This window comes from Mustela erminea, chromosome 16, assembly GCF_009829155.1.
Source record: "Mustela erminea isolate mMusErm1 chromosome 16, mMusErm1.Pri, whole genome shotgun sequence".
Taxonomy (NCBI): Eukaryota; Metazoa; Chordata; class Mammalia; order Carnivora; family Mustelidae; genus Mustela; species Mustela erminea.
This window is the reverse complement of record NC_045629.1, coordinates 80,816,244-80,832,534: the sequence shown is the minus strand read 5'-3', so window position 1 is coordinate 80,832,534 and position 16,291 is coordinate 80,816,244. Positions and strand designations below refer to the sequence as shown.

At 50.0% G+C, this 16,291-nt stretch overlaps 1 protein-coding gene across 1 annotated transcript in view; it reads left to right on the top strand.

Annotated features, from left to right (window-relative positions):
- COL22A1 (collagen type XXII alpha 1 chain) overlaps positions 1 to 16,291 on the top strand; it is a 234,856-nt gene that overhangs the window by 156,016 nt on the left and 62,549 nt on the right. The window contains exons 40-42 of the mRNA XM_032316558.1: positions 6,430 to 6,507; positions 14,072 to 14,107; positions 15,461 to 15,514. Coding sequence (XP_032172449.1) covers positions 6,430 to 6,507; positions 14,072 to 14,107; positions 15,461 to 15,514 — 168 coding nt within the window. The remainder of the gene's footprint in view (positions 1 to 6,429; positions 6,508 to 14,071; positions 14,108 to 15,460; positions 15,515 to 16,291) is intronic.

Genomic DNA, 16,291 nt, shown 5'->3' with positions numbered 1-16,291 from the left:
TCAGTCCACTTCCTCATTCTGTAGTTTATCACATCTCACTTCGCTAAAGACGCTAGGGCTCCCGATACTGGTGATACTGAAGTCCTTGCCATACAGTTGGTGCCTAATAAATGCTTGCTGGCAAATGAAGTTGCAGAAGACACTGGTCTTCAACTGGCAGAGCAATAGATCTAAGCAGTTTTGTGTTTTTAATCTAATCGTAGTAACAGATGATCCCCAAATTTTAGACGCTTCACACACTAAACCTTTCCATGTCATTCCCAGTAAGCCTACTGGGAGTCGTGATGGGTGGGGAGCTTGTGCCCACACAGCCATTCAGAGACCCACGATCCTTGGCCCGGTGACTCTCCCGCCATGTAGGACCTGAGTCTGCTACGAGTCCTCGGTGTACAACGGAAAATGAGGGAAAGACAGTGGACAGACTCTGTGGGCCAGACCTGGAAGTGGTAATTCATTTCCCCCAACCTCATGACACTGAACGCAGGGGAAGCTGGGTTTGTGGGCTAGCTGTGTGCCCGGGGTGAAAGCGGGAAGCTTTGGTAAATATCCGCCAGCTCGTCCTCAATTCACTTAAAACCATTACTCAGAAAAGCTGACTTGGCCCAGGAGGGACTGTGCTTTTATTATTATTTTTTTTTAGATTAAAAAAAATTACTCATTTGAGAGAGAGAATGCATGAAAAGTGGGGAGGGTCAGAGGGAGAGGGAGAAGCAGACTCCCTGCTGAGCGGGGAGCTTGACATGGGGCTGGATCCCAGGACCCCGGGATCATGACCTGAGCCAAAGGCAGACACTTAACTGACTGAGCCACCCAGGAGCCCCCAGGAGGGACTGTTTTTAGAAGAGCTTTCCTGAGGGACTAGGAACACTTCCCTGAAGTTTTCTTTATACTGAGTGGTTCTCTCATTGACTCATTGATGCTCTGATCACCTGCGAGAGCATTTATGATTGTGTCTGCGGCCCGTCCACTAGGCTGCCATGTGTCAGCTCTTGCAGTGGGCCGTGGGCCAACAGTGATGCATGGGACATGTTCCCAGGGGATCCTCAGGGATCGGAGGGAAAGGCAGATAAACGAGTAGGCAGAAGCAGGCAGGTGCTAGGGTAGAGGGAAGCTTGAGGCACAAGAAAGCTTGGAGAACCCTCCCCAGCCCAGCCTGGTTTGACCGTGGAAGGCTTCTTGGAGGAGGTGATGTTTGTCCTGATTTTACAGTGTATGCAGCAATTAGAAGGGGAAGGAGTGAGGAAGGAGCTTCCCGGAGGGGTCCTACCCGGGGAGGAGACATTGAGGCAGGAAGTGGACTGTGCTCTGAGATGAGCATGTACTGTGGACGCACCCACATCCCACGAACTGTGATTTGATCAACTCCGATGCTTGAACGTAAGCATGTGTCAGTCCATCAATGATCTACATTGGAATGCTTCTGTATTTTTTTGCTTTAATTTAATATGCATATTCAAAATCGCATTCAAATGTTGTATCATTATATTACTTTTGCCTACTTGCGTGTATTTATGAAAACACATTTTAAAAATTCGTCTTGTCTGTCTTTAGTGCCCTTGCCTGCCACCCCCCAGCCACTTGCCGAGTCAGCACTTTCCAGTGGCGCATTCCCACCCCTCCCAGCTGCGCTAGTCAGGATACGGCGCGTCTGGAAACCATAGATGCTGCTATTACAGGACGCTTTATCCCAAACCCTGTCCCCATCCACTTAATAGTAGGAGTGTTTACTGTTTTTATGCTAGAGCTGTATCTTTGGGATCCCAACAACATAGCCACAGAGGGTGTTGGTTTTTAAGATTGTATGTAAAAGGCTCGTTGACAATAAGAGCCGGAATGAGAAGTTTGAGGCTTCAGGAGAGCTGGCTGCTTCTGCGGTAAACTTCTTGCTTCCAGTTTCCCCACCTATTCAGGCAGCTGGCCTCTGTAAGCCTCCTAAGCTTGTGCTGATTGAGGTCATGGTCACTCATGTGACTCCCTGGTAGTGATTTTGTTGTTCATGGTCATAATCAAAAGAAACAGGAGTATTTCAGAGAGATCTGAGTAAATATATGGCAACTTTCTATTTTCTGGGGGAAAAAAACCAAACCCTCAGAAACAACTTGTCTTGAATTTAGTGGCATATAAAATTGTCCCATATGCCTGGAGCAGTGGGCACGGTGGAGAGGAATGGGAGGCAGAATCCACACTCTAGAGGACCTTGTGGCTCCGTTGCCAGCCCGAGGCTGGTCTCCGAGGCCCCCTGTGATGCTGTGAGACCCATGTGTCATCAGCAGTGCTCCTGTGCTCTCTCTTTCCTCCCCAACAGGGAGCCTCCAGCCTCTCAGAGGAAAGGGAGACAAGGGGCATCGGAAATGCCTTAAAGTGCCCTTTCCCTGTGATAACTATTTGTGAGTTCAGTAAATTCAACTCCCAGGCTGAGTTTGGGGTGAAAATCAGTGATATAATACAAAATAAAAATAGTTGTCTAACTCATGGTGTCCCAGGTTCATGCTTAATAAATATTAGTGGTCTTTATGATGAAATCACCCTGTGGAGTCAGCTTTAGGGTTGCAGCATGGAGATGGGGATCTAGAGAGCCCTTATCCACCCCTGCAAGCATGTTAGAGGCAGGAGTGCAGTGAGCCTCGACCTGGGGCCCAACTGACCAACTAGTGTCAACTTCAGGTGACCCAGGGGTGGTTAGTCATGCTGTCCTTTGGCCAAATATTTCCTCTTCTTTAATATGGGAGGCATGGAAACAGATAACCCATTCCAGCGTTGACACCGTATACATTTGTAATTTAGAATGTGGTTTAGAAGTAAAGATGTCCATAGTTAATTGGGATTGGGAAGGTAAGTTTGAATTCAAGAGGTCTTTAGTTGAGGAGTGGGCTGCTCTTGAGCTGGAAGGAGGGAGGGACGGAGAGAAACCAGAGAGCCTGGGAGTAGCCTCCTCCCTGCGGGTGCTGTCCACGGTGCTGAAGGGAAGCTGCTGCGATAGGAACCACATGAAGGTTTTCATTGGCAACCCCCACTTCCTAATTACTCACAACTGCAGGAAGATGCTTACAGACACCTTTCCTTTTCTTGCATGGCACCTGTTTCCAGCAAAATGAACAGGCTCTGTTTTCATACAGAATGGGGTTAGGATATTCAGCGACCTACAGAATAGATGACTTGAAGCAAGGGGTTTCACCTGTCTGAGACCCTCTGTCCTTTTCTGTTTAAATGAACAAAGCATATTTAACTCCTGAAGGGCTCATGTAGAAAGAAGTGATAGTCTCCTTCCATGACCCACGCTTACTCACCTTTTGTCCCTGGACGCTGTTGGACTGGCCCAGAATGTCTTACAGCCAAAATATTTTCTAGACTTCGTATCACAGATCCTAGCTCTCGGGCCCATTTCTTTCTTTATCTTGAGCCTAATCAGAGCATTAAGGTCTTCTTCTCTTTTCTTGAGGCTCTTTGCTGAAAGTCTCAACCCATTAAGCTGTGAAGTGTTGTTTCTCTGGGAAAATGTTAACATCGCAATGGGGCATAAGCACAGGAAGGGAGCCAGGCCTGTCCACCTTGCAGAAAAGAACTAGCAGAGACTCAGATTCCAAGCTGGGCTGAGTGTTCCCTCCTGCCTCTATCCCGCCTCCTCTTCTGTAAAAAATTGATTTACCCTCAAACACAGAATTTATTTAAACAAATAAAGCTTATAAAAAGTGTCTTGATAATGTACCCAATATAGGGTCTGACTTATTCTTGAAGAATAAATCAGTAAATAAGTCAGGTACTTGAAGAATACTTGTTGAATTAATGAATAAATGAATGAATGCATGGTTCCCGGTTTTAAGATTCTCCCACTGAAGTCAGATGGTCAGACAGACACAATGGGAGAACAGGGTGTTAAGATTAATGAAGATCTACACAAATATCTAGAGGAGAATGGGGAGCAATACAGGCAGAGGTGGGGTAATGGAAGTTGAATGATTGAGGTGGTCTTCTTTGATGGGTTGGTGTTTGGGATATTAGAACATGGACGGTTGACATGGTCTAGTTCGTGGTAGTTAGCATTTGCTGGTGTTCATGAGGCAGCCTTGGGAGGAAGAGGGGAGCCCAGCTAAAACAGAAAGTGGTAAGAAATCTGAATTAAATATTTTTTAAATGCCAAAGGGTATGGATTCATCTGGCCTTTATGTGTGTTTGGTTTGTTTTCTCTCTTGTAATTCCACTAATAAAGTGATAATAATATACTTGTAATACTCCATGTTAAATAGCATCTTCCTTTGAAATGAGTCTTCATAAGATTCCTGACGGTTTGGTAGAATGTTCTCTTTCATTCTCATTGATGAAAGTCTTCAGGAGCAGAGAGGTTGTGGGACTTGCCCAGGGTTACAGGTTCAGGTGGACATTGTCCTAAAAAGGGGCCCTGATTTCCTTTTTGGAATCTTCCCACGTGTCCCTCTCACTAGTGTAGTGTGCATGTGACTGGCACCGTGAGGACCATGTTCATCCTCTGCTCATTCCACTTTTCTCTGTATTTGTCTTATTTCTAGACTTCCTGCCTTCCCCCCGCATACAAATTAGATTTCCTAGCAGCCCCAAGCATCTTGTATTTCGCGGAATGAGCCACAGCCCATATTCCTAAAGAAACACAACGTACCAGCTGGGGTTTCAAAGAGAATTTCAAGAGGGGCCTATGTACAGGGGCAGGGGAGAGGCAGAGGGCTGCCCCAGCTCCCAGGAAGCATGGCCACAGTGGGTCTGGAAGGATAACGGCCAGGAATGCTGTGGCTAGAGACAGGTTTGGGGTCTGGTTGATCTCTTTTGTGAGTCCCAAGCCCCATCCTTCCCACTTCCCACGAACGTGATTTCTCTTCAGAACTCACCATGGAGTGTTGGAAATGGACATCTTTTGGTCCAGCAGCCCTTATCGCTGCTAGAAAGAAATAAACAACAAGGTTGGTTGAGCAAGTATGTGACTTAGGTACTCATCCAGGCCAAAGTCCTACTGCAGGAACACGAATCATCTTAGAAACATTACTTTTCTTAAAGGCCCAGATGTAAAGTTTTCTGATTGAAATGATGGTGAGCGGTTAAGCTGATGATTAATGAGATGTTTTTCATGCTTAGAAACCTAAACCTTAATAAGCAAACTGTTGCCTAGCAATGTCAATTTCCACCTGAGATCAGATTGCTGTGCGTGTCTCACTGGTTCTTCACAGCAACCTTCTGAAGCTCTTTTCATTTGTCACGGGCATTAACTCTTCGAAGGGATATTAAATAGCTCGAACAAGATCAGCCACCGATGCACGTGAGGCTTGGCTGAGTTCAGCTGCCCTCATACAGGTGCGCCGTCTCTCACACAGAGCTGATGTGGGTTCTGGTCCCTGTGTGTTGTGGGCTGGGTTTACTTTGGAATTAGAAAGGTAGCAGTTTGCAAACTGCAGGTCTAACATTGACTATAGTGTGTGGGCCAGTGTCCTCATCAACTCTTTCACACTGATGCATCAGAAACGTGTAAGCATCCACACACTGCCGGGTCAATGACGGTTATCCATAGTCCACCTCAGATCCTAGTGAGTTAGGACAAGCCCTTGTTTCTGGCGGCTGAGGATTTTGAAATTGCGGATGAAACGGTATGATCCAGTCTCAACTTCCTTTTACAGGAAATGGCAAACATTCCTCCCTTATGCTCTTCCTATCAAAGTCCAGAATGACAGGTGCAGGAGAAGGGCCACAGCCACAATGGCTAACTGACAGAGAGAGCCGGGCCAGGCTGTGTCAGGACGGCACTCAGAGCACATATCCTTGTTTTATGAACACACCGTCTCTGACCTGGCTGCCATTGTGGCTACCTACCTTTGTAAAACTAAAGCTCGGGGAACTCGTCCCTTTCTTGAGTCCACTGTGAGCGGGTGTTGAAGACAGGACTGAGACCCACGCTCTCTCAACCCCTGTGCTCGAAGGGAATGGTTATGGCTGAGTCATTCTTGCCTCTCCCAACCCTGGAGAAGAGGCTGGGGAAATAGAGGTACTTGGCAAATTATTGGTAAATTATTGGTGATTTGGGACCTGATCTGAAATACAGGTACGTAGTCAAATCTGGGACGAGGTCAGGATGGGGGCATGATGAGGTCTGGAGAAAGGTCAGCAAAATTTGGAACTGTGGTCACATGGGAGGGGCCGTCTCGTTATAACCACTTTTGGAGGCATTATCAAGGTTGGGGCCTGGTAAGCTTTGAAAGGTTCATGATGAGCATTGCTGGATATGCACATGCCGGTGGGCTGGGTGGGTGATGGGCTGCCTGGGGGTCGTGGGGGGACATGCGGAGTCCACGTGGCAGGCGAGACGCTGATGGGTAGTGCAGGCAAGACGGTGGGAGGGGGCATAATTCCTTCTGTGTGCTGGCTCTGTCCCGCCCAGAACTGACCTCATCATCTTATTTTTCTTCTCCCTAGGGGGACCGAGGGGCACCCGGGATCCCTGGCTCTCCTGGCAACCGTGGCGACCCAGGCATCGGGGTGGCTGGTCCTCCTGTGAGTCTTTATTCTTCCAGAACTTCCTCCCTCCCTGGAGCCACACTGCCACTCCCTGCTGGCTCCCTGGGCCTGCCTGCAAGGACTCTAACCGAGGAGTGCGCCCCTGGTCCTCGAGTCAGTCGGGGGGTGTAGACCTGTCCACTGGCTTTGTTCTAGAACTTGGTGTACTTCGAATGGGAATGAGGCTTTTGAGGGGACCAAGACTTGTCTGATTGAAAGAAGAAAGCACAAAACTCATTAAAATTAAAAAGGAAAAACATGATTCACTGGGAAAACTTTTGCAAATCTGTGGTATAGCCAGTGAAGCCGAACTGTCTGGGGAAGGGGTGTGATGTGGAGAGATAATGTGCTTTCATGTCTTTAGGCCAAATGCAGTCCACGACCCCCTGCCTCTAGTTAGGATCAGGTGAGGACATAAATAGAATCAAGGAAGGTTTTAATATAGTCCCTAAAATGAAATTCGTGGTGTGGTCTTCCCGTTGGTAGTGTGATGAATGAGTCACGCCAGTCTGACCGAAGTGAGTCTGCCGACTTCTTAGAGGTGGTGGTGATTCCGGGGGTTATAAGAGATTGCAAGGACCAGGGGTGCCCGAGACCCCACCCAAGTTGAAGACAGATATTATTTTCAACCAGCCTCCACCTGAATATCTCTAGAAAAAGAAGACAGCCAGTACATCTGGCTTTGAAATTTAGACACTTATTTCCATAGAGAAGAGACATTTATTGGAAATTTTTCTCATCGAGAATCGGAATATGGTCTTCTGTGTCTTCTATCCATTGCTTCTGATTCTTCCCTTTGTACCAAAAAAGCACACCTCCTGCTCTCTTTTACTGAATTATGCCTTCAGAATTTAAGGCTTGTTCTCCATCCTGGTCACTTATCTTCTGATTTGGTCTGTCCTTGGCTGAAGACACACAGTATGTTAATAACGCACCTTAAAATTGTATTGACTTTTTTCTTTTTAAGAGAGAGAGAGAGAGAGAGAGAATCCTAAGCAGGCTCCACACCCAGCATGGAGCCCAACACAGGGCTTAAAATTAATCCCAAGACCCTGAGACCATGACCTGAGTCTAAATCAAGAGTTGGCCAATTAACCAACTGAAACACGCAGGTACCCCTTGGGGGTCTCTTGTAAAAAGAGGGTCTTTGTAAAGAGAGGACCTCTGGGGTCCCTGTAAAGACACTAATTGTAGTCATGAGGGTTCTACTCCCATTACCTAGTCACCTCTGGAAGCCCCCCTTTCCAAATACCATCACAAGGGGGTTTGGGGTTCAATATAAGAGTCTGGAGGAGATGCAGACATTCAGTCTGTAGCACTGTCTTACTATTATTTAAAAGAAGCTCAAATACCCAGTCCTTTTCTAATGCTAAGCCTCATAATATCCACGCTACCTGGATTAGCATTGCTTAACCCAGAAGTGCGGTCTAACTCTGCCCTATTCAGGGTGAACCCGTCATGGACCAGAGCAGCACATGGCCCCAGTCTCGGCTTGATTTTGCATTCAAGAAGTGCAGACCATAGTCGAAAACAATGAAAGGAACACGGCTCTTCATTGGTCTCTCAGATACTTTGAAGGGGAATGTGGATTCTTCCCCACAATATCACTTGTCAAGCAGAAACCTCCTTTCCTTCCCTCTGTGGTCCTCTGACATCCCAGCACTGGTCTTGGGCACCTCACTCTGTACCCCAAATCTCCAGGGCATCCCCACCCACTCCCCCTGGCCCTATCTTGCCTCACTGGCTCCCCACCAGAAGTGACTTCTTCCCTTCTATCACAACCCTAGCAGTGGGACACCTGTCTTCCCAAATGTCCCCAGAAACCATGGATGGGACAGGTGTATGGAATCCCCCTGGGAATGTCTAGAGTTACTTTGTTTTTCTTAAAAGAAATTCTCAGGGGGGCGCCTCGGTGGCTCAGTGGGTTAAGCCGCTGCCTTCGGCTCAGGTCATGATCTCAGGGTCCTGGGATCGAGTCCCGCATCGGGCTCTCTGCTCAGCAGGGGGCCTGCTTCCTCCTCTCTCTCTCTCTGCCTGCCTCTCTGCCTACTTGTGATCTCTCTCTGTCAAATAAATAAATAAAATCTTTAAAAAAAAAAAAAAAGAAAGAAATTCTCAGGGAGCACAGTCCCCCCCTACATGTTTCTATCAACTTTGTCGGCTACTTTTTTCAGTTTTTTGGTAGCTGGCCAAAGATTGCCGTGAAGAAACATAGTAGTTCAGACTCCTTCTCGTGGGGAGAATTTTGCTGAAATCCTCCTTCTCTCCCGAATCTGCTGGAGGGAGGATCCTGCTTCCTGAAGGGATGACCCGTAGACTAGAAGACTTTTTGCAAGGGAAGCTTTGAGCTGTTTGTAGGCCCCATTGTCCCTCAGTTGGGCCCTGGAGGTCCCCGTCTGCTCCCTAAGGACTCATGGTGTCAAGCCCTGAGTCAGAAAGCCAGTGGGCAGAGTTGGACGCGCTCCATCCCCCCTCCAGGTTCAGAGCTGCCTGAAATCACCATGAAATATGTTCGTGCCTAAGCGATTCCACCTGAAAAGTAATTGGCTGGCTGCACCCCAGGAGCTGTAAATCAGCCTGGTATTGTCTGTCCTCCACTTCAACTTATTATGAGCTTCTGCGGTGGACACAACCTTACAGAGTTTTCATAAATCTTGTCTTTGGCCTTTTGCCTAGGCTCCTGTTGGCCTGGGATTCTGCACAGAGAATGCAGGGATGCCCTGAGAGTCAGAGGAGGGGAAGAAGGGGTGATGCCAGGGATGTGGGTCTGCCGGGGATACCACTGTCCCTTCACGGGAACGTGGCCATGAGTGGCGTGTGTCTGGCCGGGAGGCAGGGGTAGAAGCACGGACGCGCCGCTCACCGCCTCCCGGAGTCCCCCGGAAGTTGCCGAACCACCAGCTGAAGGCTGGATTCTGCAGAAACCTCTGTTGAGAACAGGGTGCCAGGGCCGGGAGTTCATTTGGGAAGTGCTCCAGAAATCACCACTTAGGGCATTGTGTTGTGGGGAAAGGAGGGAAGCAAGGGAGGGGGTGTTCACGAGCAGGCTTCCGCAGTAGACGACCAGGGGAGGGCGTGTTCACGAGCAGGCTTCCGCAGTAGACGACCAGGGCTCCCTCCACAGACAGCCCAGGAGGCGTGGGCCCACGGCGGAGCTGTGGTCTGACAGGGGGCCAGGCAGGGGTGTTTGTGTGCCCGTTCCTATTGGCCAGTGGGTGAAGGCGACTCCCAGAAGCTCCCTGCCTGCCCTGTCCTTGGGCCAAGGGTGGTCCTGTGGCAACGGAAAGCCCAGGATGCTGCCAGGTTCCTGTGTGTTCAGGGCATTTAGAGACGGGCGCTGACCGGGTCTCCTATGTCACTGTTTCCCCGGGAAACAGTCTGAGCTTCACAAGGCAGAGTGACTTGGCCGATGTCACACAGCTGGTCCGGGGCAGGATGCACATCGCTTCCCACATCCCCCCAAGCCAGCTCTCTTCGCCTGTGGCTTCGGCAGGCTGAGCAGGATTATTCATTTCCATTAAGGATGGATCAGCCTAAAAGTTACTGCTCCCGTCCTTCCTCCTGGAGCGTGATACTCTGGGGCCTTTGGCATCCAGGAGCAGTGCCGACCGCCTGGAAGGGAGCCCTGGCTTTCCCCGCCAACCTGTGCGCCTTCACTGGACAGGGGCGCAGATGGGGAAGCAGTGGCGGGGAGTGTTGGCCTCTTACTTCAAGGCATTAACAAAAAATCCCTTTAATCTCCAGGTTGTTTGTGATCTGCTTTAGCCAGGTGTTAAATGCTTAGAAATGATCCAGCCTAGGCCTGAGGGCAGATCAAATTGCCGTGAACCTCCCTGAACCCAGGAGCTCAAGGCCAGCCAGGGTGGGACTCCCACCGACAGCTGGGCTCCCTGAAACTCGGACCTTCCGGTTCTATGAGCTTCTTCATGGGTCGAGTACCAACAATTTCTGCTGCTGCAACAGGGGTGTTGGGAGGTGACAACACGGTATTATCGGTAATAACATCTGGCGCCCTGCCTTGCGTCTTTGGATCCCGCCTTTCCTTCCCCTGCCTGGACTCTCTGGTCCTGATGCCTCCCTTGGAGAAGTAGGCAGAGACACACATCGGACAGGACTGGCTTGCTGTTAGATTGACAGCCTGATGGAAGAAGGAAGCATGAGCTGATTTTGTGCAGTAAAATGTGTCAGGGTCCTTACAGAGGTGTTTTTTGAACTCCCCATCCTGGAGGGAGTAATTAGACTAGAGATGAAAGCTGCGGAAAGTTAAAGCATCGCACAGTATGCCGGTCGGCCTGCGGGGGGCAGCAGCGAGCAGGGCGTCCACACCAGCGGGTTCCTTTCTCCTTTTCAGGTTCCAAATGAGATAGAGAGGGGGACGCCGCTTGCCTGAAGGGACACTTGGGATGTGGCAGAGCTAGCCCCCCCCCCCCCACACACACACACATTCTGACAGGCTCTCGGCGGGGCAGAGATACTGATGAGTTCATGCTCAGGAGTCTTTTCCAGAGACAAAGCCTGGAGTTTGTTAATTTAATTGTTTAACACATCGCGCTGTCCCGCGTTTCCCGTACATCCGTAATTGTGCCTAGAGCCTTGATCAGATTCAGGCTTGATGTTGCTGGCCAGACTTCACAGGGAGTGTGCGCTTCCTTTAGGAGGCACTGGGGTCTGGTGGTCTCTCTCCTTGTGATGTTCACACTCTTTGATGTCCAATGCTTAGATCAATTACCACATCAAGGTTTGCAAATTGACGCCTTTCTTGTCCTACCAGTTCTTTTTTATCTATCTGCTAGAATACTTCTAGAGGCAGGAGAGGTCCCTCAGTTGCAATAGACATACCCAGTGGTACAGTTGATGTGGGAGGCAGGATAGGAGCGGATGTTCCAGTCTTTCCTTTCAATTATTGTCGCATAATAACTCGATTCTTTTTGCATCTCGCGAAGATGGTTAACTCGGTCTTTTGTTTTCCATCAGTAATTTTGAACTCCTGGATTCAAGCACATTTGATGTGTTTCCTTATAGTCTGGTTGTGTTTCCCTTTGACGTCTCTTTGTCTCGGCTGGGGCCAGTAGGGGCTTATCCCGTTGACCCTGAGTGCCTTTGACACAAGCCTAGAAATCTTTGATAGCATCCTTGCTCTCTGGAAAGACGTACGGAGCTAGATTTGTGTGCCTGTCTTGTTCCGATCTGCAAGCCGTCATTTCTCACGGAGCTGTGTTTCCTTCTGGTGGAAAATGGTATCAAAGGCCAAGATCCGTGCTTTGGGGTGAAGTCGCTCTTGAGCAAACATATGAGAGAGCGTAATCTTAGAGAAGAGGGTGTGGTGGGTGCTGACTTGTTTAGACTTCAGATTTAGAAATGTCGTTGTACAATCTTTCCTCCTCAACACTTTGATATTTCTTTTTTTTTTTTTTTAAAGATTATGTGTTTATTTGCTTGAGAGAGAGCAGAGAGCATGAGTGGGGAAGTAGGGGGAGGGGGAGGGACAAACTTCTTGCTGAGCAGAGAGCCCGATACAGGGCTCCATCCCAGGGCCCTGAGATCATGACCTGAGCCCAAGACAGACGCTTCAGTGACTGAACCTCCCAGGCGCCCCAACACTTTGGTATTTGTGAAACGTGTACTGCCAGAATAGTAGTGGGGATGGGCTGGGCACTGCGCTGCCTGGCTCTCTCCTTAGAACAACTTTCTGACTTCCGATCACTCAGCGCAAGGTGGCCGTCTAGCTCTGTACTCCATTGGAGGAGACGGAAGCTCGGAGAGACCAAGCGACTCCCTCAGGGTCCAGCAGCTAACACTTGATAAGGCTGAGATGTGAAACGGACGCCTTTTTGACAACAGAATCCATGTTTCATGTGGATTTTATAGTAGATGATGTAAGGCAGGACTCTGGACCTCGATTGAATGACCCAGTTAAGTGCTTGAGGTCATGATCATGGCGTGATCATGGCGTTTCATCTGGAACCAAGGGTGCCTTTGAAGTGACCTTGCAGCATTCCCCTTGCCAGTCATCAGTTGTCCTTAGGTCCTTTGCTTGAGGCACGAGTGTGGTCTCAATGGGGAGCAGCTTTGAAAGCAACAAACGTCAGGTGTGTGTGTATACTGTTGACTTCCACCTGGATGGAGCCCCTGAGAAGTAATGCTGGGTCAAATAGACCCCAGTTGGAAGTGAGTCTCTAGTCTTCCCTGACTGGTTGCCTGACTTACCTGCTTGCCTTCAGGGCTCTGGAGACTTCCCTTCCTTTCTTCAAGTGCTCAGCTGTGCTCTTAAAATGTGGCTTCCTTGGTTTTATCAGTCCGTCCTGAGATGTATCTAGGAGGTGGGCTTTGCGGTGACCTGGCTTGTTATACTGCCAGAAACTGGTACATTTGTGTGAGCTCTTTCTTCCTCTTGGGAATGTCTGGAGCAGTTCTCCTGGGCTCTGCTGCAGGGAGACACAGGGTATGCTCCACTGAGCAGGAGGTGGGCTAACTCCACTGTTGAGTGACTCCTGGGGGAGCTGGGGCAGGTCCCAGTCTCCTCTGACCTCACTCCGGTCATCAGTGAAAAGGAAGGGTGCTGATACCTGATTCCCAAGTTCTCATACTCTAAAATGTTAATTCTGATGGAGTGCCATTTCTGGTGCTCTATGGGGTCCTGGCTGCCACGGGGTGCGGTGCTAGGTGCTGAAGACAGTGCTGAGCAAAGGGCGTAGTGCCCACCTGACCACACACGTGTCATCGTTCAGTGGGACAGGACAGACAGCTGAGAAGGGATGACAGTCTTAGGCACTGCGTCCTGGGTGGGGTGCATGGCGGGGTTAGGGGACCATTTCTAACGGGTATCCTGGGAGGAGCCAGGGAAGGCTTTCAAAGCTGGGGACATCTCAGCCGAGAACCAAAGTGTGACCAGAATGTATCGAGGTAGGAGGGGAGAATCAACCATGCGGAAGTGGAGCATAAGGCAGACTCGAGGCAAGGGGGCATTCCGCTCACAGCAGGACCCGAAACCATACACTCATGATTTAGTCCGTGGCCACATCTTAGATGCAATATCTAGAAGCCAGATTCTAAGCTGAGAACTTAGAGGGCAGACCCGTGTGTGTGTGTGTGTGTGTGTGTGTGTGTGTGTGTGTAACAGAGAGAGACAGAGAGACCCCCTTTTAGGAGTTGTGGGTCATAATTGTGGTATCAGCCAAAGCAGGCCATGCTGGGGGGAGCCTGGCCTTGAGTGTGTCCCCAGCCTGTCCCAAGCAGGAGGGAGGCACCACCTGAAAATTCTGGGCTCCGGGGTCCCACCCTGCACCAGAGCTAGGAACTAGAGAAGAGCTCCGGCGTCAGGAACCAAGTGGGTGCCAGGATAGGGCAGCACCTGTTTGGGGACAGATGGAGAAAGCTCCAGGGAGACCTGCCTGGGCAGATCTCCTGGGTGGGTTGAGCAGGTGTGACTGGCTGGAAGTTTGGGGGAGTCAAACTTCCAGGACAGTTAAAGTCCTGCCTTACAAATGAACACGACAGCATGTTTAAAGAAACGTTTCATTCTGACTTGACTTATTTAACACTTTGTTTGTTTGTTTCTCAGGGCCCTTCTGGACCACCAGGAGACAAAGGGCCCCCGGTACAGTATGAGTAAAATGAAGGGTTGGGCTTAATGGGGAAGTTCTGTTCTAATGAAAGCAGTTTTAAAGCAGGGGGGTGGGGGGGGTGGGGGGGCAAACTCACGAGGTTTCTGCAAATCCCTAGCATGAAACAGTGCAGACTCTCTAGGATATATATCATCTGTCTCCAGAATGACAGTATGAAGAGCCTGGGTGGTCATCTAATCCAGCGTGCCCATACTGTAGCTGGGCAGACCGAGATGGGCTTTCCTATTGGGCATCTCCATGTTCTAGGACAGTGTGGTTTGATGACTCTAATTACCAGCAGAACGAATTTTGAATCCTGGCTTCACTAGCCCCAGCCTTTGTCTGGATCAAGGGAGGGATCTCTCTAAATCTGGAAAGCGAGCCTGATTAGACCCCTGGGCCATCGTGGTGGTCCTGAAGGCTCAGTGCTGGGAAGCAACGGGAGGGCTCAGGAGCCATGGTTCTTAGGAGAAGCCACCGATGCTGACAAGCACAGTGTATGCGTTCGGCAGTGAACGTGGATTTCTATGCGCAGATCAGCTGCAGGCTAGCACCTGTGATGACATACCTTATATGTAAAATTCTGAGCACTCTAGTAATTTCCGAACTAAGAAAATGGGTTTGTATACCCGTTTTTATAGAGTAGGAGGCCCAGAAGAGTTCATGGAGAGGCATCCGACTTCAGAGCGAGTTACTGTAGCATAGCAGTAGGGTGCGCGTCATGGGGGATGGGGCTCCTCTGGAGGGTCGTGGTGGAGGGGACATCTGGGAGGTCTCAGAGTGGCCGGGTTAGCACCGCCCCAGCTCCTGCCATCACAAAGCGCTGATTCCCACCTGTACGTCCACTTCAGGAAGATTCCCACAAGAAGCAGGATTCACAGTGAAAAAGACATGCGTGAGAATTCCCGATACTGTTCAGAACGTTTCAACAGAACGGGCGTGATACTGTAATGAAAAATCATAGCTGTCCTCTGAGCACCGGGCACCGGGCTGAGCCAGCCACCAGACGTGCAGGATTGAACCACGGCGTGCTCACTGCCAGAGCCGACCCTTCTTCTCCAGGAAGGAGCCCCCACATGGGGCCTGGGCAGGAAGGCTCAGAGTCAAGGTGTTCCAGAATGTTCTTTGTGTGTGTGTGTGTGTGTGTGTGTGTAACGCCCACCTCGACAAGCGTGGGCGAAATGAGTAAGCGCTGAGCGGAGAATCTGGGCACACACATTATTATATCCGATTCCTCGTAGTAACAGGCCATTTGTACAACGAGAACCAACTCATGCCAAGGAAGGAGGGAAGGATCTAATTTTGCTTAAACTGATGGCAAGTGTCTGTCATTCTCTTTCCCTCAGGGATCCCGAGGCTTACCTGGATTTCCCGGCCCCCAGGGACCCGCCGGCCAGGATGTGAGTACAGAACAGCAGTATCTGCTCAGCTGAGGTTCTTCTAGAATCTTCTAGAAGCCCACCTCCCCCACCTCCTAGCTGCCCTTGACCAGGAAACCCCCAGAGGAGCAGTCCTCCTCCACTCATCCCTGCCCCTTCCATTTTTAGATTTTTACTCTTGTCTTGCCCGGGAGCTACGATTTTGTACAGTCTAGTTTCCCTCCTCATGCTTTTGTGCTTCGCTTCCAGACCTCGTTAGCTCCCAGGCATCCCCGACTACGCCTCCCACTTGCTTGGTGGATTTCCTTACATCCTTAGCGGGTCATTCCTGCTCAGAGCCGGTGTCGTGGACTTGCTGTCCACAGACTTGTTCCTGGCCCTTCCCTGCAAGGGCTTTCTCCCTTCACGGGAATCTCAGACTGACCCGATGCTCCCTGAGGATTGCGTCCGTTCCCACATGGGGACAGTGGCAGTCATCTCTTACCTCCTGCCAGGCTTCTGCGTCTGCTTAGATAGAGCTGAGCTCCATGAAGATAGCACCATGTGGCTTAGGCATCTCGAGGTCCCTGATGCCTGGCTGCGTGCCAGGTTCATGGGTGTCGCGCACTGTATATTCTGCCCCAGTGGAGGGATGGCCGCGATGACCTTCTATGAGGCACAGCTTTCTGATAACAAGTAGCAGTAGTTCTTCTTAGACACACATATCGCCGTCTGTAGCTTCAGCTCACGAGAGGCAGGGCTGACACATCACCCACCCCTTCCCTTCCTTGGTTCTCCTGCGGAGGAGAAAGTTACCCT